A 24,420-nucleotide genomic window follows, 5' to 3' on the forward strand; every position below is an offset into this window, starting at 1 on the left:
TCATTTTTGGCTGAACTTTCGCTTTAAATCTCTATCAACAACAACAACTAAAATCCTCTTTTCTCAATGCGTGTTATAACTGAGCCAAAATTGCACCCTCAGTGTTTCATAATGTGGTATATATGCCTGCTTTGTGACAGTGTTATCTCACAATTGAAACAATTACATTTAAACAAAGCCTATTGAACCCCCATGACCTTATTATCCTCTTTCCCACAGCACAGCTATTAAAAATACCATTTAGGCAATTAGTAAGACCTATTGGTATATATGTAAAGCTCATTAAGAGGTGTCTCTTGGCCCCATATGAGCCTTATTGACCTCACAGCAGACAGGCTCAGATATTGATTTAACACTTCATCTGTGCCAGCCAAAACTATATTGACTGCATGGTCGCCTTTAACCGCCACTGACGATGATTGACTAACTACTTTTACAGCAATGTGCTTGAGGAAGGCTGCCTGCTTACAGCAAAGGGCAACCTAAAAGCATAACTTTATTTATTGGGAGGGCTGGAGCTGGAAACATCCGTCAATGCCAGGACGACAGATGGTGTGGCAGGCCACCCCATTGCCCGTAAAGCATAAGCAAGGCTGAAGAGCTTTATCTTTATGCCAACAAGTTTTAAAAGTCAAGCCCAAAATATTCACTGCAAAAAGCTTTGAGTGGGCGAATCAAAAAAAAAAAAAATGCGAATCAGCTTCCATTTTAGGAAATCACCTAAAATTCTCTCAACGAAACCAATGATTTGTCCATGTAATGCAAAAAGCAGAAACCTTTAAGTGGAACAGACATGTTGCACAAGGACATGAAAAACTGGGAGAAATGAGTGATTGTGATTTGGTTGTACAGTAGTGACATTCTAACAGTTTTGTGTGGGGTGACATTAAATGATTAGTCTCTGGACACAAACCCTAGAGGGAAAAGAATCAACCATCTTCCTTGTGCCCTTGAGGAAGGTGCTCTTTGGTCCAGATGGACAGTGTCGAAGGAGATCTATATTAGCCAGAGAAAGCAATCCATTAGGATAGTTGCTTAGCTTCTGTGGAAGTCCTTTCCAAAGTTTATATTTAAAAAAAATATAGTAACATATAGTATGGTATAGTAACATAAGTATAGTAAATTATGTGATCTTGTCATGCCCAATAATTGAAATTTATTTCAATTAATCATACATTTCCCTGATATGTCACTAGATATTAAGAAATTATGTTCATTTCAATTACTTATATCACTGACAACAGTAGTCCGGCCAGGAAATTGTCAATTAAAAAGTGAAGTCGCAGCCCTCGACTGATGTTGATGTTGTCATGTTGTGTTTTGTTCTGATGCGTCACCCTCCACCGATCTACCAATCACAGAGTCAGTAGTGTTGCAGCATTCGGGTTGCCAGCTCTTCTGTAGTTACCACAGCTGCAGATACAAACGTGTCGGAATCAGATAAAAAAAATTCTAACGTTGCGAAACCCCAAAAAACTCGATATGAATTGTTACTCTGTTACGAAGTCCGAAATAAATAATTAACAAAAAAAAAAAAACTCACTGTGTAGGACTTGTCACTTGCAATTGGAAATTTCTTGTAGCAGCCTGTGTTCCTGCTGGAACAGCATATCTGGCAACCTCGAGTCATGGGGGAAGGCGGGGATGCACCCTAATTTGAAAGTGATTGCAGTACCAGTTTTGGCCACAATCTTGCATACAGCTCCTTTAAGTCCCAACTATTAGGTAACCCATAATCTGAGGATTTAGTTTGGGGTGTCAAATGTCAAGCAGAGTTTAGCTCCAACCCTAATTAAACACACCCGAACCAGATAATCAAGGTATTTATAATTGCTAGAATCTTGCAAGCAAGTGTTGGAGCTAAACTCGGCACTCCAATGCTGCATTTACACTGCAGGTCTTGATGCCCAAATCCAATTTTCTGATTATATCTGTTTTTTTTTTGTTTTGTTTTTTTGATGACCTGCTTACATCATCTTTTAAAAGTGACACGTATCTGATTTTTGCATTTATACTAAACACTGCTGAAACTACCAAATGTAGACGTTCTGACCCGGAAAAGGGAGTAAAACATTGGCGTCATTTACGGAGGGGGCGGGTGGGACATGTCCCCACCACTTTTTGCCGGGGTCGAGTTTTGTCCCCACCACTTGATGTACCAATACAAATAAAACATCTCCAGTTAACAGCATTCGTTTCATTTGTTTGTTAAATAACAGGCGATCTAGCACTGAAATGTGTTATCTTCTCTCGGAAACGCGCTTCAATTCGTTGCGGAGATTCGTTCCAATGAAATAAAAAAAAAAATTCTCACAAAAGTTTCCCTGTTTCTCTGGGTTCTAATCCGCTCTCGTATATTTTTTCCCCTCATCAAAACATACAACCACCGATAAACATTATATCAATTCAACCACTCTTAAACATTATTGGTTTTGATGAGGGGAAAAAAAAACTACGAGTGCGGATTAGAACCTCCCGAGTCTCGACACGCTAGGCAAAAATTTTACCACTGGACCATCACTGTACATATGCAAGAAAGGGCGTATATACTCTATAAACTAATATATTAACAACATATTAGTTCTCATTGTACGACCAATTACACCCAAAGTACCAACACATTTTTGGTCAGACACATCTTTGTGCTCATTTTTATTTATGTGCATCAGGAAGCTACAGGACATCGTCTTCCAAAACATGACTTACTCGAAAGAGAAAAAAGAATGAATGCATCATTGTACCCAGCGCTTTTGAAAATGCCCTTCCGAATACGTCTCTGTCCCCAGCACATTTCAAACCAAACTGACGCCCATGGAGTAAAACAGCACGAAATGCAATGGATTCCGATGCAAATGTTTTTGCTTTCCACAATATTTTGAAAGAAAAAGAGGACCTTTACCCTTGTTATCACTGTGGCCACGAGCGCTTAAAACCGTGCCTCCCCATATCTCGAGAAATGTCTTCAAACACGGATTTATTTCTGTAACATCCCTGCATTTTTTCCTACACTCTTTGCTCCAAACATTCAAAAGACATGAAACCTCCACATTGCTCCACTGTGTGTATCCTTCGTCCACCATCGCGCCTATAATAAGTCATGTGATGGTGGTGTCACTTTTTTTAATGATGTACAACTCATATTTACTGGGGAGTATCTGATTATTCTGCTTACATGGCACACGTAAATTCACGTATCCGATTTATTACCATATATGAGTGAGGCCTGAATCCGATCTGAGAGAACTAGAATCCATGCGTTTTTTTCCTGCTTACAAGTTCACCGGTCATATCCGATCTGTGCCACATGAGGGGAAAAAATTGGATTTGGGTCACTTGAACCATGCGGTGCAAATGGGGCCCAAGAGCAGGATTGCACACTTCTGGTTTAGTTCATTACAAGTGTGCTTTAACCAAGCATGCTCCAATCTACTCCAATTAGTCTGCCATACACTTTGGATGACACTTATAAGTTTCACTGAGAGTTGCATCAAATGAGTCCTTGAATATTGTTTCTTCGTTTAATCTCTACCTTGAGATAAATATTCTTCCAACTTGAAAGCCTACACCTTGTCTTAAGGACAAATCTGAGTACATTACCTCAAGTTTCCTAGCTGCTTCTCTCTCGTGTAAATCTTGATTTGCAGATTAATTTGGTCTTTCCTGATTCCCTGCATCTCCACTGCCTCTGCAGCCATAAATATTGCAGAAGCTACTTGTAAACCCAGGGACCACCCTACACCACAAATTCTGGCTGCGGATAGTGCCTAAGTGGACTATTACTTCTTCTAGAGCCCAGTGGCATCATCAACCATTAACAATTGCATGGATTTGTAGGCCATTATAAGAAGACAGTGGCCACAGACTGAGTGGAACTATTGTCCATTTGCCTGCAGACAACAAATCAACATTTGCAATAGCCAAGAACTTTGATCTGTTGGGGCGTATAAGGTTTAGCCGGTACTTGACAAAGTGAGACTTCAGATGTCTTGTTGTGATAGACATTGACAGAAACGCTGAGCTCACGTTCAAGGTCTTACCTGAAAGAAGTCCTCAGGGTCATTAAAATGGATGATCAGTAAGACTGACCTTCAATCCAGCACTATACAGTGCTGCCACATCAACACTTGGAGATATTTTTATAGGCAAGAGTACGGTCAAAAGAGTAGAGCAGATATATAGAGTCATCATTTACCTTCGTCCTCCAAACCTGTATTACCTTCCTTCTAAAACAAAAATCTGTATCAAATTTTACTCAACCCCATATCATCCAAGATTTCCATGTCTTTCTTTCTTCAGTCGAAAATAAATTAAGGTTTTTGATGAAAACATTGCAGGATTTTCTCCATATAATGGACTTCAGTGGGAACCAAACGGTTTAAGGTCCAAATGAGAGTTTCAGTGCAGCTTCAAAGGGCTTTAAACGATTCCAGACGATGAAGAAGGGTCTGATCTAGTGAAATGATCGGTCATTTCAAAAATAAATAAAAGTTAAGTTTTACAAGCACAAATGCTCGCCTTTCTCTGTTCTGTGATGTGCGTTCGTGACTCTCCTGTTCAAACTCGTTCATCAAAATGAACAAATCTTTTTTCGAGTCATGTCTCGAAGGGTCCTAGACAAGTTCTAGACATGGGAAATTCATCGTCTGGTGTCGTTTAAAGCCCTTTGAAGCTGCACTGAAACTCTCATTTGGACCTTGAACCATTTGGTTCCCAATGAAGTCCATTATATGGAGAAAATCCTGGAATGTTTTCATCAAAAACCTTAATTTCTTTTCGACTGAAGAAAGAAAGAGGTGGACATCTTGGATGACATGGGGGTGAGTAAATTAAGTGAACTACTCCTTTAATGCGCATGTGAACGCCATCAGCGTTTATCACAGGTTTGCGTTTAAAGTCTGTTTAGAGACATTCATACACATTTTTACCTTACAGTTACTGTAAATCTGGCCCCTAGTTCATAAACACCAGAGGAGAACTGGCCCCCGACTGAGCCTGGGTTCTCCCAAGGTTTTTTTTTTTTCTCCATTGGTTGGGTCGCCTGATGTAGTTCGGACACCATTAGGTCACTTGATGGAGTTTTTCGGTTCCTTGCCAATGTTGCCTTTGGCTAGCTCAGTTGGGGATATTCAAATTAATTAACCAATAACTGTGCGTTCACACCGCCACCGGCGAGAGCGTCAAAGTCGCCGGAAGTCATCAATTTTCAATGAGAGCCGGCGGCGAACTCCGGCGAGGGAAGTCAGTTCAACTTTATGGTAATAAGCAATGAAGCGTTTCGGCGGCAAACAGCAGCAACCAATCGGAATGTGAAAGTGTTCCGTTTGAGAGAATTTTGGTTCCGACCACATTAGTTCCCAAGCAAAATATAAGAGGTTGATCATTTGAATTTTATAAGAGGGCGCGTAACACTATTTATAGACAAGATTTTCGTGCTAGAACACTTTTTTTTAGAGGGACTGCAAATCCATGGACACCAAAGCCACACCACACAAATGGCTTTTTTGTTTATTTCATTAGCAAACATGTCACTATAATTGTTAAGTTCGTTCAATCGATCAATTTTCTGCAAAAATAACGATCGATATGCTTGTTTGTTTTGCGGCCCCTTTAAATGCGGTTTTAAAAAAGATCACGCATTCGATCTACGTCAGAGCATTAGAGCGTCCACGAATCTTGAATCGTCCATTTCCATTTTGCCGCTCTCGCCGGCGGCGGTGAGAACGTAATACCCTTCATCAGCTTTACCAAACGTGGATGTTTTTCCACTCAGAAACGTTTTGATTGATACTGTGAAGCTGCTTTGATGCAATCTATATTGTGAAAAGCGCTATATAAATATACCTGACTTGACATGACTTCATCTCCAAAAGCCAAAAGCCTCTATTCCTTACAAGGGAACCATTTAGTGACAATCCAGTGTCAAGCTCCAAAGAGGAAGGGAGTAAAGCAAAATACTACCTTCATGGCATTTCTTTTTTCTACTTTTTTTTGGAGTTTGACAGGCTATGGTCACAGTAAAACTCATTTTGTGTTCCACTGAACTCATGATATGGGGAATAGCATTGGTGTGGGAAATTTACAGAACTTTAATTTCTGGGTGAACTATTCCTTTAAAATGATGTGTTATAACATAAGTGTGAGCTATTCAAAGAAGTCCAAAGGAAGAGAAGCCTTTGAGTTGAGGGGAATTGGAAGAATGTGACTAAATGAGTATACACATACAGGCAAAGCTATTAATTAGCTCTCAAGCTTGTAAATCACTACATCCTAAAATTACTGTTTATAAAAAAGTATTTCCCTCTAATTTAGTCTCTGGTGTGCTCTGGAGTCCACATGTCTCTGATATTTTACATTCAAATCTGTCATTTTATATATCACAGACTTTCTGATGGCCTGTCAGGACACAAATAGTACAGCTTGAAGAATTCTGTTCACTACGAGAACAAATAATGTCTAATAATGTATATATAATAACAGAGTAACATCTATATATAAGAGTATAAAAGAGTCCAATACATCCCTGTCTCAAGGGCGCATACACACAAAAAAAACATTAGTTTGGGTCACATCTACAGGTACACTGTAATTAGAATTGAATAGACTAGTAATTAATCCAATCTAAATGAAAAAACATCAATGAACAACTTCAAACTTACCAAATATTAGACTAAAAGTGCCATAGGGCTAAATTTTTGCAAATACAGTTTACAGTATACACCGTCTGCTATTTTAACAGTCGAATAAAATGTGCCAATATTACTGTATTATATGTTAGTTTTACTATTGTTTGTAATGTTTTTTAGAAGACGTTTGAAAAAGTTTTATATAGTACCATCATGTACTTAACAATATTTAAAAATAGTTACTGTATGAAGTACTGTACTCTGCAGGCCTATTTAAATTATAAAAAAAATCATAATTAAAGAAATGTATTATTATTCTCAAGGTGAACATTGTATTATTAATAGGGCTGGGCAAAAAAATCGATTTTTCGATTAATCGTTTTTTAAAATGTGTTCGATTCTCAACGGCCACGAATCGATTTTTTCCATATAAAGGGCTCGCGGACGCGGTGCTGCATCTTCTCGTCTCTCTGCACTAGGCAAGCGCTAAGCGCTGCAGCTGTCGATACACACACGCGTTTAGGAGTCGGGACACGACGGAATATTCACTTGCACAATCGGGCTAGCATTGCATCGTAACCTATGATCGTAACTAACATTTATCATTCATTTGCTCAAGCAATGTTAAACCATCCCGTGCTCGCGCACTCTCAGAGCTCTTTCACTGTGTGCACAGCCTAAATCTGCCTCACAAACAGCTCGCCAGAAACAAAAGTTTTATCCCTGGATTATATCGCTTTAACAGTTAAAACACGCAACATTGTCAACTCTGGTCTTGGTGAGTAACCTCGTAAAGACAGTCGGTAACGTCTTAAATTAGCATTAAACGCGTGTGACAGAAAGTTAATGAAACAGTAATGGATTCGCACACTAGTTCTTAAAGTGAACGCAGCCATTTGTGTCAGTCATTAATTCTGTTGTCATAACAACAGAATATAGTATTAATTGTAAGCAATCAGAATTAATTGCCTTTATATTTAATTCAGTCTGGACTAAAAAGACTCTCCAGTGTTATTTTACATTGGATTACTTTATTCAGTTTCTGTAGTATATCTGACATACCCAAAAAACTACCCCAAAATGTCTCTTAATTTTTGTCTTTATTCTATTGTATTTATTTGTGCTACTTTTTTCAATTTAATTCAAAGATTGAAATCAAGCATCCATACATAAACTCTTAACAAAAAAATACATTAACATTTAGGTAAGATCAATGTAAAAAATGTCTAAATATTTATATATTTATCTATTTTAAACATAAAATAGCATGATACTGTTTGATCAAGCTGTGCGACTGTTCTGTGCGACTGTGCGACTCTTTTTTACATATTGCATCAAAATCTTTGTATGCATTTAGTGTACCTAAAATAAAAAGTGTTTTATATATAGGTTTATGGCTCTTAATTTTCTTGTATTAATTAACCACTAGTAAACTTATGTCCACTGTTCTTTTATATAAATTATAAATATAGGATTTTTATTACATCTTCATTATAGTTGAATCGAGAATCAAATCAGGAATCGAGAATCGAAAATTGAATCGAAATCGAATCGAACTGAGAGCTATCGAATCGAAATTGAAATGTGAATCGATACCCAGCCCTAATTATTAAATTGTAAAGAGGCTTTTCAAACTTCTGGTCATAACTCTACTTCATTCTTAATCTTCTGACTGAAAGAAAACTGCTTAAGGACAAAGTTTTCCGTGTAGAGCCAGTGTGTGACATTGAGATTATGAAGCAGAACTAAACAGCAGTAATGTATTCACAGCACAGCACAGCAATGATAGATTTATCTCCACACACATAAATCACTCCACCAGCACAGCATCTGTCACAGACTCTCTGTTTGTCCACATCATCTTCTGCAATCTCCATTCCATTATGACTTGATAAATCCTTCGCTCACAGCTTTAAAGCCATAGAATTAAAAAGCCTATGCTGTGGTTTTTCAAACGCAATTTGCTTTTGAGTGTTGACATATTTCCTATTGAAAAGGATTCATAAATCCTACAAATTAAAGGAATAGTTCAATCAAAAATGAAAATTATCCTCATCCTTTTGCTGATAATTTACTCACCCCCATGTCATCCAAGATATCCATGTCATTCTTTTTTCAGTTGAAAATAAATTAAGAATGTTTTTGATGAAAACATTCCAGCATTTTTCTCCATATAATGGACTTAAATGGGAACCAAACATTTCAAGGTCCAAAAGACTGTTTCAGTACAAACTGCAAACTGTTCAAATGACAATTTGACCTTATAAAACTTAAACTTTGTTTTTTTTGTTTGTTTGTTTTTTGTTTTTAAATGAGCGATCGTTTCACTTAAAAAGACCCTTATTCATCGTCTGGAATTGTTTAAAGCCCTTTAAACAGTTTGCACTGAAACTGTTCTTTGGACCTTGAACCGTTTGGTTCCCATTGAAGTCCATTATATGGAGAAAAATCCTCGAATGTTTTCATCAAAAACCTTCATTTCTTTTCAACTGAAGAAAGAATGACATGGACATATTGGATGAAATGGGGGAGAGTAAATTATCAGCAAAAGTATTTTTTTTTTTTAAAGTGAACCACTCCTTTAGCCATCCTAGGTGTATATGACTTTCTTCTTTCAGCAGAAAACAATAGGAGACACACTAGTATATTGCCAAAAGTTTTGGGATGTCTGCCTGTACATGCACATGAATTTTAATGGCATCCAATTCTTAATCCATAGGGTTTGATATGGAGTTGGCCCACGAATGGAGTTATTGCAGATGTGGCAACCTATCACAGTATCACGCTTGAATTCATTGAGCTCCTGAGAGCGACCCATTCTTTCACACATGTTTGCAGAAGTGTCTGCATGCCTAGGTGCTTGATTTTATACAACTGTGACGGTTCAATGACTTGGAGGGGTGTCCAAATAGTTTTGGCAAAAAAGTGTAGGTTAAATAATATGCTGGCTCTTTCCAGCTGTGTAATGGCATTGATTAGTGCCCGAGTTTTTGAAGCTACAAAAAGCCCATCCATCCGTCTATATTGCCAAAAGTTCTGGGATGTCTGCCTGTACATGCACATGAATTTTAATGACATCCAATTCTTAATCCGTAGGGTTTAATCCGTAGAGTTGGCCCACGAATGGACTTATTACAGATATGGCAACCTATCACTGTATGTATGTATCGATGTATCGATGGATGGATGTATGGATGGACGGACTGGATCGGATGGATGGGTGGATGGATGGATGGATGGATGGATGGATGGGTGGGTGGGTGGATGGGTGGGTGGATGGTAGGGCTGGGTATTGAGACAAATTTCACAATTCGATTCGATTTCGATTCACAAGCTTGCAATTTGATTCGATTACGATTCGATTCAATATCGATTATTTTAGATATCAGTTACAATAAATGGCAATTTTTCTCAAGGGAATCAAATCTCTTAAATGCTGTAAACTATGGTCTATATATATAGTCTAGTTGTAGCCTACTAGGCTTCATTAGCCTAATATGAAGGTAATAATTAACTGTTTTGTAGCTATACAAACACTTAAATTACACTTTTATTTATTTTTATAATAAGAAGATTATATGAAATATAAACATTTAAATGGTGGCTGTCATAAAAACTTGCCAGATTTATTCAAATATGCATTAAATATTGAAGAACACTAACGAGTGTGGACTAACGAGTTTATGTACGTTTTCTGAGGTAACGATACATGACATTGATTACAAGCTGTTTAACTGACGTCTTTCCACGGTTGAAACGCAGATTGAGCGAATCAATGTGACATGATACGGATTTAGATAAGTTATACTCGATCTTTTAACACACTTTCAGATGCTCGTTCATGTTTATTTCGCGCTGTGACTGGTATTATTAACCCGGAAGAGAGATCAGCGCTGCTGCTTCTCTGGAGCTGCGCCAGAGCGATCTCACGCCACAGCGCCAAAACGGCAAAACGCTATTTATGTTTTTGAATTTCTAAAGAAAATGGACGTAATTTGAAAATTGACACTTTGTTTCATATCAATAGTAACAAAGGACAAAGATTATTGCGATTTGTTGGATGCGCGCAGCCGCGATACAATGTCTCATTCATTCAAATGAAACAACAGGATGACTAATCGATTCTTGAGATTTAAGAATCGATATCGGTTTGTAAAAATGAGAATCGATTAATATCGAGAAATTGATATTTATTACCCAGCCCTAGTGGATGGATTGGATGGATGGATGGGATAGATGGGTGGATGGATAGATGGACTGTATTGGATGAGTGGGTGGATGGATGGACTGGATTGGATGTATCCATCCATCCATCCATCCATCCAATCCAATCCGTCTATCCAATCACCCAAAAAGTAACTCTTACACAGGGGCGTAGCAGCCATTACAAAAATGGTGGGGACAAAAGCTGTATGGTGATGTGACCCAAAGGTCAGTCCTTCGGAAAAAATGCAGAGTTTTGCTGAAAAAGAGAAAAAAAGTGATTCCCCCAACACTTAATGTAAAGAGTCATTTACAGAGGCAAACAGACTACATTACAGAAAGAGCTGGAATATTTCATCTTGTTTCACACCTTAATAAACACATGGCTCAAACTTACAAAACACTGATGAGTCAAACAAGTTCTGTAGCTTTACAAAAGGGATATGCTACAACTTCTGTAAAAATGAATAAATAATATATATATATATATATACTGTCTAAAAAATGTTTCCTGTTTTACAGCTTTTCGATGATGTTCATGACGCATAATTACGTCACTTCATTACGTTCCCATGGCAACAGAGGGAAATGGCTGCTCTTGCGTGAACTTTCTGCTAAGATATATGTGACTTTTTTTTGCGACAAAAATGCGGGGATTATGAAATCATTAGCGCGGAATTTTGCGCGGAAATCGGCAATTTATATAGCAAAAGTGTGGCATATTTGAAAAAATGCCCCTGCATAAATATGCAGACTTTTACTGATTATGCATTGAATCATGTGATCGCACAATCGCTGAAAGGTGACTGAAAGGTGATGTACATAATAATAAATTCTAGATGTAATAGGAATTGGCATTTTACAGCACCCTAGTAGCAATTTTGAGAACATGCCATGATAGCTTAGCAAGCCATGATTCGGTATTGGACATCAATTTAACATTGACATTAGAAATTTAATTTACATTGAATTTTGTTCACCCGACGTCGCGGCCGACATTTAACCAAATATCAACGTCTTATGACGTTGTGTGCCTGCTGGGAATAATGTGTTATGTCTCTTTAAACAGACGCTTTTATCCAAGGCAACAGTAGGAGAGCATTTAACACACACTCGCGACGTAACGAGGTCCATACGGGTTCTGTTGTCTTACTGCGTTACAGTAGGTTAAGTCATAACAAGGAAACTTTACGTGTGATTCATGTCATCGCGACATACTCTAACACATTATACTTACAGTGTATGTTTGAAAAAAATGATGTAATCCTCCATTTGAAGCTTATGACACGCCCAATAGATGATTTGCGTTGAGGACTCGACTCTCTCGTGAATGCGCGGACAGTCATTTCTGGAACCCAGTGGTTATAGTTAATGATGTTTAAAATACAGATAATTTGCTTACAAAAAGCCATCACTTCAGAAGACCGTTTGTAGCTTCAAAAACTCTCAATGCACTAATGAATTCTATTACAAAGAGCCTGGATATCATTTAATATCACTCAGGGGTGCGTTTTCCGAAAGCATCGTTAGCCAACTATGGTCGCAAGTTCCGTCGTTACCAATAGAGTTCAATGGAAATTGCGACCAACTTGCGACCATAGTTGGCTAACGATGCTTTCGGGAAACGCACCCCAGATTGTGTTCGGCTGAAAGAAGAAAGTCATATACACCTAAGATGTTTTGAGGGTGAGTAAATGATGGGATAATGCTCATTTTTGGGTGAACTATTCCTTTACTTTTTGTCAACCTGTAGGTACACTAGCATGCTACGAAAGCTAGCGGACTTAAAGTCACAACAATATATTTTTGCTTAGTTTATATTGATACTGTATATGGCAGTGTAAACTGATCTTATTTGACACTGAGGGTTTACTGGTCTGGTAGTGTGGGAACATTTGGACTAGCTTGTGTGTAACTCTGTGCTTGAGATGAAAGGTGCTAAAAGCCAGGCAGCTCTGTGCTGTGGGAGGAATGGAAATGCAGCGAAGGCTCTTTTGAGAAACATCTTGGACAGGCGCAAAGTTCATCAATCATTTAGGCCGGTATGAACGGTATCGTATTCCCGACAGTATATTCCCATCTTTTAGAGGTTGAAATGACCTGATATGTCCTCAGTAAGTGAAATAAAGTCAACTTTTTTTAAGGATGCATCCATGCACTAAAAGAGCTTCTTGCAAAAAGAGGAGTGCGTTTCTTATTTTCACAGGGAAAGTTCAACATCAACCCCAGCATGGTTGTCTTCTTTTTGCTGAAATTAAGGCTGCACGACTTTTAAAATCACGTTCTTCATCTTCACTAAGAATTCAGTTCGCTTTTGCATTCACACTGCAACTGAATTTGAAGTGAATTCAGATCTCTTTCTGGCCACTATTCTACAAAAGAGTGATGATTAAAGCAAAACCGGACATTTATTAAAAAAAGACTATTTAAAAGCCCTGGTAATAATTAATTATGTATTATGGGAATAATAGACTTTGAAAGAACATATACATGTGATCGGGCACTTAATTGCATGTTAATTGCAATTAAATGTAAATGCATTATAGTTTAAATTTCTATTAAATGTAACTTCAGAGTGCTTATTTGACCCACTTCAGCAAGATTTCTTTATGTAATTTCATAATTTTATTATCTTTTAAAAATGGTAAGTGTTCTGTCAAATACTGACAAGCATTTATGGTAAACAATATACTTCAATTTTAAAGTTTCTATTGAAACTCGTGCATATATTTGTAATTGCAGAATTGTTATGATGAAGTTACAATTCAGTACATTTAAAATATATTTACTTTAAATTAAATACTGAATCACACACTACATTATAATCAAGTACTTTACATGTGCTTTAGTGTGTTAGTCAACACATAACAATAAGTAGAGGTCTGTATATTATGACAAAAGATTATTAAAACAATTATTTAAACTAACAAATTTGGCATTATTAGAAAGTGCACTTGTCTTAATCTTGTTAAAAAGTTTACTCTTTAAGTACACTTAAATGGCCTTTTATTTCATTAATATCATATTATCTTCAAGTATAGTTTTTGAAGTATACACTCCAAGTGTATATCCAATAGAATTAAGCACACTTCTTTTTAAGCCCTGTGTTCCTTTTGAAATTTTAGAAATGTTTGGTAAAAAAAAAAAAAACAACAACAACAAACAAACGTACTGTGTTTTCGTCCTCCTGGCTGTTGCTGGCATCTTCGTTTTTGTGGTGCTTGTCTGATGAACGCGAGTCTCTCTTACGGCTGGTATCAGTTCCCTCCATTGGCCTCTCACCATCTGTAAATGAGACAACGACCACACACATTCAGTTTATATTTCATCAGCAGTATTATTGGTTCTATATCATTACCATTTAAATTGCATACAGCACACTGCAACTAGTTGTCATTATAGAGACTCCTCTCAGCAGATTTAGATCATTCTCAGAGAGAACACATGGAAATGGCTACAGCTGGGGTGCAAAATTAACACTTGCCAAGTGCCAAATGCAAATAAAATTGCCTTTGGCAGGAAAATGAATAAATAAACACCTCTCATCCACCTGGATGTCAGCAGATGCGTAGGCAAGTATTATGAAAAATTAAGGCGAAGGTGTTTGACCAAAATTTTGTTTAGCAAAAAAAAAAAAATATTTGCAAGCAACAACACTATGATTGCTTTTTGCATTATTTTCACTATTTTGGAGAGGAATGCTACTGATCAGTTAGCCAATAGTCTCACAGAGGTCAAATTTTGTTATTGACTATAAGCACAAGATCTGATCCACATAACAGCTTATTCAGAAAAGAATTTCCCTCGTTGTTTCGACATCCTAAGACCAGTTAGCCATTGACTTTTATAGGAATAGCAGCATGATGCACTTGGGTGACATGAATTAAGCAAGTAAAAATGATAATAGTACTCCACTGACTGATCTAGGAAAATGTGTTTTAACAAGAAGTGGCCTTGTGTCACTGATGACGGGCCAAATAACTAGCAAGTAAATGATGTAGCGAGTGACACAATTTCTGCGTGATCTTTCTGTGATATTGAATTTGTATTTCAAAGTAAATTAAGAAAATTTTGTTTTTATATTGTATAATGGATAACTTGCATTCCAACCTTCTAGTTCTTGCTCCAGGCATGTGGGCACATTTCAACGAAATGATATTATGTTGCTTCTTGCAACACATTAAAATTGAAATGTCCAGTGAGTGGGACTTAACCCTCAGAGGTCTTGGGTGAATTTGGGGTCCTTGAGATGTTTTGAGATGGCCTGTTATGTGTGCTTTTTTTTTAACCTATTAATGGCACAGGTGAAATTACACTATATTTAGCACAAACAGGGCTACCATAATATGTGATCAAAATGTATGTACATGTTTGTATTTTTGAGAGAATATTGTTTATGCGTGGTTATTTAAAAAACTTAAAATGAAAGTTTCTGAAACAAGGCCACAAAACACATACGAAATATGCGTCTAAAATCATCCTGCCTAATCGTTCACATAAAACTATGAATTCGGTTCTATTGGGGGAAAAAAAAGTTTGCCAAGCCAATATGCGAATGAGCGTTTTCAGTTTATCTGAAACACATAAGTGTAAATCTAGCAACATTTTTTATATGGGTCGTTGTATGCATCATGGCAGTTCGGAAATTAAATGTACCACCTGCACCAAAACCCTATAACCTAAACCTAACCGACAGTGTTAAAAGAAGCAAACTTGAGATAAAAACGCTTTTGTTGAAGCATTCATGCTGTTTTAGCTTGCTTCCACAAGTTTTGTAATATTTTTGCAAGGTACTTTTACAAGAGCAAATCTGCCCCAGGTGAGCTCCTGAAAGTACATCAGAACAGCCACACAAGGAACTGGTTACATGATGCACATGTCAAAATGCATTATTTTACAAACAATGCACTATGGTAAAAGTGTTTTGAGGTCATATAGTACTATGCACTGAACAGTGTTAAAATAAGTCAGTCCAACTTAATTTAAGTGGTTTTATGTACTTGCATCTAAAAATAAGTATAATGTAATTATTGAATTCATGTTGTATTGTAAAACACATCGCTGCTATTGAGGTGTGATAAGGGTAAGGTTAGGGTCAGGTGTGGAATGTAATCACAGAAATGAATTACAGCTGTAATTACATGCAGGTATTTTTCAAATACAAGTACAATGTAAAAACATGTATGTACACAATAAATCCATTGTATCAAATTATCCATTTCAATGTTAGTCCATAATAGTTAAAGCCACTTAATATAAAGTGGGACCCAATAATCTGCCCTTGTTCTCAAAATAAAAGTGATTTTAAAAAATGTTTTTATTTTTACTGCCTCTAGTGTTCATTTCAGCTGAAAACTGCATTGAATTCTTAACATTCTTTATTTTGTCTCAATGAGCCTAGGATGTAAATACCAGCATTCTTGGAAAGATGTTTGGCCAATCAAACTGCCTCTAAGATATATATAAACTATGGGCCTTATCTTACACCCGGTGCAAATGACTTTATACACTAACACATGTCTCATTCCTATTTTTCACCCGTGCAAAACAGGCTTTTTTCCTCCACAGACGCACGTCGGTAAACTAGGAAATGAACTTGCACTCCCTGGGCGGGTCGGCGCAAAAAGGAGGCGTGTGTCGGCGCATACATACTACTTCAGACCAACCGCTATGGGAACGCCCCTGCGTGAGTGCGTCATGAAGCATGTATGAAATCAGTCAAATGGCGAGATGGAACGTCATAGGCGGGGTGACGTATCGACCAGGAAACTATAAAGCACCCCAACAACACAAACGCGACAGCTTTTGATAAGACTGAAGCAAGTGCTCACGGGCATGCTGGGAGTATGGCATGGACACGCAGCGTCTCATTCCCTTCAGGGAACTAAGGTTACATGCATAACCAGAGACGTTCCCATTCAGGGAACTTCGAGCTGCGTGTAACCGCTATGGGAACGCCAATACCAACACCGCCATACGAGCAGGTGTCCGTTATGTGAAATCATAGCCCACACTCAGACGAAAGCACCTGCGCCCCTGGAGTGGAGCCAAAGTCAAGACAATAAAACTTTACAAAAGTGTGTGGTGAAGACCACCCAGCCACATCACAAACTTCTTTAACAGAAACTCCTGACAGAATAGCCTTAGAGGCAGCCATACTCTGTGTTGAATGAGCCCGGACTGCCAAAGGAGAAGGCTGACCGGCAGACTCGTAGGCAAGTGAAATGGCCTCGACCATCCACTTGCTCAACCTCTGCTTAGATGCAGGACAACCTCTCTTAGGAGGTCCAAAACAAACAAACAACTGTTCAGACTTTCTCCAAAGGGCAGCTCTGTGGACATATGCATCTAGAGCCCTCACAGGGCAGAGCAGATTCAGTTTCTCAAGGCCTGATGTCAAAAATGGAGGAGGATAGAAAGCCTGCAGCACAATAGGCTTGACCACATTGTTTGGGACCTTAGGAACGTAGCCTGGTCTAGGAAGGAGGAAAGCCTTCACCATGCCGGGAGAAAACTCTTGACACGAGGGAGATACCAACAAAGCTTGAATATCTCCGATTCTCTTTAAGGAAGATATAGCCAGAAGAAAGATCGTCTTTAGAGTAACAAACTTCTCCGGAACTTATTCAATGGGCTCAAACAGAGCTAGACAGAGCCCTTCCAGAACAACCGCCAGGTCCCAAGTCGGCACCCTCGTGCGCACTGCTGGCCTCAGCCTCAAAATACCACGAAGGAAACAAATCACAAGTGGGTGTCTCCCAAGAGAAGCTCCACTCAAAGGGACGTGGTAAGCGGATAAGGCCGCCACATACACCTTCAGTGTAGAGTAGGATAACCCTGTGGAGAAGCGCTCCTGAAGGAATTCCAGCACTGACGACACCAGGCAGTTAACTGGGTCCAACTGGTGTTCTTCACACCAAAAGGTGAACATTTTCCACCTCAAGGCATATAACTTCCTCGTGGACAGAGCTCTGGATTGGAGGATGGTCTCCACGACCTCAATCGAGAGACCAGATTCTATGAGCTGGGCCCCCTCAGAGGCCAAGCCCACAGCCTCCATAGATCTGGGCGGGGGTGAAGTATCGACCCGCACACTTGAGATAGAAGGTCCCTCCTGATCGGAATCTCCAGAGGAGACCCGTCGAGGAGAGAAATTAGGTCCCGGCGAACCCTCTCCAGAACTCCTGGGAGCAGAGCAATGGGGGAAAAGCGTACAGGCGTGACCTCGGCCACTCCTGTACCATCGCATCCAACCCCAGAGGGGCTGGTGGATTCAGGGAAAACCAAAGTGAACAGTGAGAAGTTTATCTGGATGCAAATAGGTCTACCTCGGCACGACCGAAATGTTTCCATTGGAGCTTCACCACCTCGGGGTGGAGTCTCCACTCCCCGGGCCTCGGCCCCTGCCTCGACAGGATGTCTGCTCCCTGATTCAATTATCCTGGGATATGCATTGCCCTCAATGAAAGAAGTTTCCCCTGGGACCACAGAAGGATCTGGCGAGCCAGCATGTATAATAGGCATGAGCGCAGACCCCCTTGATTGTTTATGTAAGAGACCACCGATGTGTTGTCTGACCGGACAAGAACATGGTGACCTCTCAGGACTGGGAGAAAGTGTTTCAGAGCCTGAAACACCGCCATCATTTCTAGATAATTTATATGCAAATGAAGATGATGCTCCTGCCACAGGCCCCTGGCCGAGCGACCATTCATGATCGCTCCCCAGCCTGTGAGAGATGCATCCGTCGTTAGAGTTACACAATGACACAGAGCTCCCAGCACAGGTCCCAGGGACAGGAACCAAGGTTCTTTCCACATGGCACGGAGACCCCGTCGCGTGACCCTGATCTTGTGGAGCGGGTTTCCCCTCAGGGAGAACCCCTTGGCCCTGAGCCACCACTGCAGCGGTCTCATGTACAGCAGGCCACATGGTATAACGTTGGACGCTGCTGCCATCAGACCTAGAATTCTCTGATATTCTTTCACCGTGAGTGACTGGCCTATCTTTGCTTGCTTGACATCTGAGAGAATCGAAGCTATACGAGCAGGCGACAGACGTGCCTGCATCGTCGTCAAGTCCCAAACCACACCCAGAAAAGTGGTCCTCTGTACTGGAGAAAGCACACTTTTCTTGGCGTTGAGCCTCAACCCCAACCGTTTGATATGGGTGAGGACGACATCTCGATGCCTGATGCTCCGATTGAGCCAGAACCAACCAATCGTCGATATAGTTCAAAATGCGAATGCCCTGGAGTCGCAGCGGAGCCAGGGCTGCGTCCATGCACTTCGTCAAGGTTCGAGGAGACAGAGCTAGGCCGAACGGAAGAACCCTATATTGGTACGCCCCCGAAAGCGAACCTCAGGAACTTCCGGTGTTCGATCTGCTTGAGAGTAAGCATTTTGAATTTGAGCTTCCCTACTGAACGATTTAACAGGTGCAGATCTAAAATTGGACGTAACCCCCATCCTTCTTTGGAACGATGAAGTAACGGCTGTAATAACCCAGGTCTCTGTCGGGAGGAAGAACTCGTTCGATCGCCCCCTTCAGTAACAGAGTTTTCACCTCCTGTTCCATAACCAGAGCCTGCTCGGGGCCCACCACATTGGGTAAAATCCCCCGAAAGCGAGGCGGGCGTCACCTGAACTGGATCGCGTACCCATACTCGATATTCTGCAGGACCCATTGAGATACATTCGGAAGACTTTTCCGCTCTTCCAAAAATTCTACTAAGGGTACCAATCTCTCGAGACTGGCCTCTGGAGATATTTGAGTGACAGACACAGTGCCCTGTAATGGCGCACTGGCAAGGAACAACTGGTCTGACCGTTCTATATCGCTCCTCAGAGCGAGTGAGCGTCCCTCGGGAAAACACTCGCTGGGACCGTCTACGCCCCAACACGCAGGCGGGGTTGGCAGAGTGGGGCCCCTGGAGGCACCGAGACAGAACGGGCGCCATGTGCAGCGGCGAACACCTTTCTGTCTCGGTGGGGACCACCCTCAGAATCCTGACAACCATGGCGTCAGGGCTTCTTCGACGAGGCCTTCCTGACGACAATAACGTCCTCAGATCGGTTTTGCCCCTGGAAGACCTCGTCTGAGAGCGCCGCGTCTCGGCCCAGTTTTGCTGGGAGGAGCGCGAGACGCGACACTCCTCTTCTGTTGCGCCCTGTGTGAGGAGCTACTCGACGGCCGAGGCTGCTCCCGCCCAGCAGCCCCGGGGACATGCACTCGGAGGGGGAGGAACTTCTGGAGCGCCGCTGCCTGCTTTTTTTTTTCTTCCTGGAACCTCTCGATGACAGAATTTACTGAGTCACCGAAGAGGCCAGCGGTTGACAGCGGCGCATCCAGAAGGAAGGATTTTTCTTTTTCCTTCATGTTGGAGAGATTTAGCCATCAATGCCTCTCCGTGGCCACTAGGGCTGCCATAGAACGGCCAACTGATCTGGCCGTCTCCTTAGTGGCACGGTGAGAAAGATCTGCTGCCTGACATAGTTCTCTTAATATGTCAGCATTCACTCCCCCCCTCACTAATGTCTTTTAATAAGTCTGCCTGATAAGCTTGTAAAGACAGACATGGTGTGGAGACATGAAGCTGCTTGTCCCGCCGCCGAGTAAGCTTTGCCCACCAAAGCCGAAGTGTTTCTGAGTGGCTTGGTGGGCAACGCCGGTGTTTTAAAGGAAGATGCCGTTTCAGGAGAAAGATGGCTCGCCAAAACTTCCTCCATCCTCGGCATCGCCCCATAACCATGAGCTTTAGACCCCGAAATATTAGAATAGGTCGAAGTCTGCTGTGTAAAAATTGGCCTATACAATGATCTTGTATATCAGCCTATACAATGATCCGGCCTATACAATGATCTTGTAACTTCTTTATGCACATCAGGGAAGAAGGGCAAACACCGGCGTGGAGGTAAAGAGTGTGATGGTAAATATCTCTCATCTAGTAACAATATAATAAAATTTAAAAAGCCAGTTCATGACCCCTTTAAAATAGGGCCCTCTGTCTAGTCTACTAGTTATATTCACCAGCATTTGTCAGATATGATAGTAAGTTAATTTTAGACTGGCTACAACCCCACTGGGTCAGTCACACACTTCAGATTATGAGATTGTCCTCCATCCACTGCTATAAGGAAATGAGGATCACTCAGGTGGCATGCAAAATAGCTAGAAGGGTGAGCTATACTTGGAGGTGTGTTCACATCGACAGATGGATAAAATATATTTTCAGCAGTCAGACTAGAAGAGGGACTAAAAGGTAAATATGGCACAGAAGCTTCCTTATAAAAGGAAACTATGCGTCAAGAGAATTACATATCATTGCATGAGTGTTATTGCCTGTGGGGTATTTACGACTTCTTTACAAACACAGTTACATACTATGAGCTAAACAGTTAAACAAATTAAGTTATACTGTAACCAGAGGGAATAAAAGCTATAAAATATAATGAATGCCTCTCCTATAATAAAAGATTGTCTTGATAACTAACTACTGATTAAAGAGGAAGGGCCGTTTGTGGTCACCGCCTAGAGGTCTAGGAGACATTATGTTTACACTTGCATGTGCATAGATGTCTGTGTGAGTGTATTGTGTTTAGGACTGTCACTGCTAAAAATGTAAGATTGGACCAAATGCACAAATTGTAAGAGTGGGACTCAAAAATTCAGAGTTTTTGAGTTTAAATTCACCCACTGGATGCCTGGAAGTATTTGGCATCATTGATTTTCATTTACTGTTTTGTAGATATGACAGTGTTCTTTGACTTTATACTAACACCTACTGGTACACATAGAGGTTTTGTTTTGTTACAGATCAGTACAAGTATAAATGTATTTGGTAATCCATGCTTTATTGATTCTGCAAAATGATCTGATAATAGGAGTTTACAAAGATACACATTAAATGCAAGTTATGCAAGTAGCATTAGTCTGGCCATGATTCCAACATGGCCGCCACCATAAAGGCGGTCCCCAGTGGGTAGAATGAAAACAACTTTTTCTTCTCATTTGAGTTTATTTTAAACATCTCTGTCAAAGGGACAATTCATTCCTTTAGATGTAAAGTTTCAAGACGATGAGTATAAGTGTACTACACTCGTCCTTTGACATTTAATCTACTGAGAATGAGGTTTCAAATGTCAAAAAGATAAAATAACAAAGGCAAACTCTCACAGATATACAATTTCTGTTTCAGATAAGCGCTTGGAAAACGAAAGCCTGAGTTGCCAGGAAACTGTCAGGGCGACCCCAAAAATTCACTCAGTGGATTAAAAACAGGAGGATGAGCTTCAGTCACAGTGTGAGTCTCCGTATCCCACAAGGACTTTGTTGTTGCAGTAGCAAAATAAGGGGAAATTGTATTTTGATTGTGGCTTTCTCACTTCATTTATCACTTCACATTCTCGAATGTGTGAATTTCACAGTGAAAAAATACATATCGACTGAAGTTTTTATGGTTTTAATTCTAAATGGAAAGTGTCATACTCTCAATTAAGGGATATTAGCCTCAGAGAAACCAGCAGAATTGTTAAAAAAAACAAACATTTTAACTTAAATAAAACCAACAGAGACAAGTGCTGTCCTCCCAAGGACCATGCAAATGTCCATGCTTAAAATAATCATAAGTTGCAAAACTAAAATGAATGGAACTTTCAGTGCTGTTTGTGATTGGATTTCAAGCTCTTTTTTGTTTTACCCACTCAAGTCCCTCAGCATGTGTCCGAAAAAGGTGTGGATATTGTGGATAAGATCCGTTAGCAAAATCAGAGACAGAACAAACACAGAAGCAAATCTTCAGAAAAACCTACATACAAACGAGTCCAAATGTTATTGTAGTGACACCCCAAAAAAAGAGCCTATGAAATCAAATTCAAAAAATTCTTTATGTCGACTATGTGTGTATATATTTCAATAGAGAGTACTTTTAATGAATCAATTTAATTTGTCTCCATCTCATCTGTGATCATCCATTTGGACACTTAAGTTATTTAAAAGATTCAATCCATCACAATTGTGCCTTTGTGAAACACACAAGTCCAGTTTGTTTAAGGTGAACTGCCTCTATAATAAGCACTGTAAGTTTCTCTGGATAAAAGCGTCTGCTAAATGACTATACTTACAGCACTGAAAATTGAATGCTCTCAGGACATTGTTATTTGTGCAAAGACATGATGGCAAAAAGCGCCGAATGTATTTTCAGTGGTCTTCACATTATACAATACAAGCGTCATGCAGTACAAGCGTCATGCAGACTTTGCTGTGTTATGGATCCAATCAATGATCTAAAAACTTCAGTAGTGGTCAGTTTTAACCCTCCTGTTACCTTCAAATCTGATAACACCTTTTACCCACTGTCAGTAATTTAAACCTCCACAATATGATTTTTTTTACAAAGGTTTGTCTCAGTTAATTTCTGACTTTGTTGACTACTTAAGTAACCTTTTAAGTTGACATCCACCCACCACCCCCTCCCCACCCCAACTAACCACTTATACATCCAGAATACTCATTGCACAACTATGGACACATTTACAAATCAACATAAAATATTACTGATTGACCTAAAATTGGAAAATTATAAATATACCCGGTGTTTTATTTGTTTTATAATATTTCTAAGTATAGATTTTTGTAATCTATAACATTTGGAAAGAAAAACAAGGATAGTAACAAGAGTTATGTTTGGGGTCAATTTGGCAAAAATTAGGTTTTCCCCTCCCCCATGGCACGGGAAACATCAAAGTTCTCACAAAAATGAAGATTTCCCCTCCCCAATGCACAGGATTTCAAGAATTATTAGTTATCTTGAGAATTATGTCACATGTCATGTGAACTACTAGTTCTCGCAATACTACAGATATGGTTCTGTTTGGTTAGAGCACTAAAACAGAGGGAAGTTTTTTGAATATGTAAAATTGCAATGAACGTTATAAATTCAAATTATAACATGTTATAGTGACCTCAATAAAACAACCAAAACAAATGTGTGTGAAATTTTAATATTTCTTGAGTTTTATTATACATCTAAAAGGGGGGTCACCAATGCTACAAAATGTGTACAGGACTTTGAAAAAATATTAGCAGGTTAATTTTATGTTTACAGACTTGTGCCCATTAAATTAGGATAAGTCATTAAATCTGAAGAAAAAAAAAATGATTTTTTTTTTTTTTTTTGAAAATTGACAGACATTAAACATTGAATGGGGTCAAATTGACCCCAAGGATAATAGGAGGGTTAAAAGCCTATAAGTGGAATTTCCCCATGACTTCCTTCTCTATGCTTTCTGGAGCTCGAGTGGTATACGCTAGCAACACCAAAACCCAAGGAACATGCAAAACTATATGTATAGCCAACTGTGCCTTGAAAGCACTGCAAGTCGCTTTGGATAACAGTGTCTTGGTTAAACATCATGCAGTTACATGAAAACTGATGGCTTGTGTAGCCTTCATAAACACACTTCTCGCTGCAGAGTAAAAATAAGCACAGCTTGATGTGCAGTTTATTTAACATTACAGAGCGAAGTCTTCGCAGGGCATTCTGGTATTCATGAGCTTACGCACAATGTGTTCATGTTTCAAAAAAGAAAAACGG

The 24,420-nt window shown here is 39.6% G+C and overlaps 1 protein-coding gene across 2 annotated transcripts in view; it reads right to left on the bottom strand.

Annotated features, from left to right (window-relative positions):
* Positions 1 to 24,420, bottom strand: part of b4galnt4a (beta-1,4-N-acetyl-galactosaminyltransferase 4a) — a 284,111-nt gene that overhangs the window by 208,171 nt on the left and 51,520 nt on the right. For both annotated transcript variants that reach the window (XM_039663140.2, XM_039663139.2), the window contains exon 2: positions 13,999 to 14,111. In XM_039663140.2, the coding sequence (XP_039519074.2) occupies positions 13,999 to 14,111 (113 nt within the window). The remainder of the gene's footprint in view (positions 1 to 13,998; positions 14,112 to 24,420) is intronic.

The sequence above is a fragment of the Pimephales promelas genome, chromosome 25 (assembly GCF_988280905.1).
Source record: "Pimephales promelas chromosome 25, fPimPro1.hap1.1, whole genome shotgun sequence".
Classification (NCBI taxonomy): domain Eukaryota; kingdom Metazoa; phylum Chordata; class Actinopteri; order Cypriniformes; family Leuciscidae; genus Pimephales; species Pimephales promelas.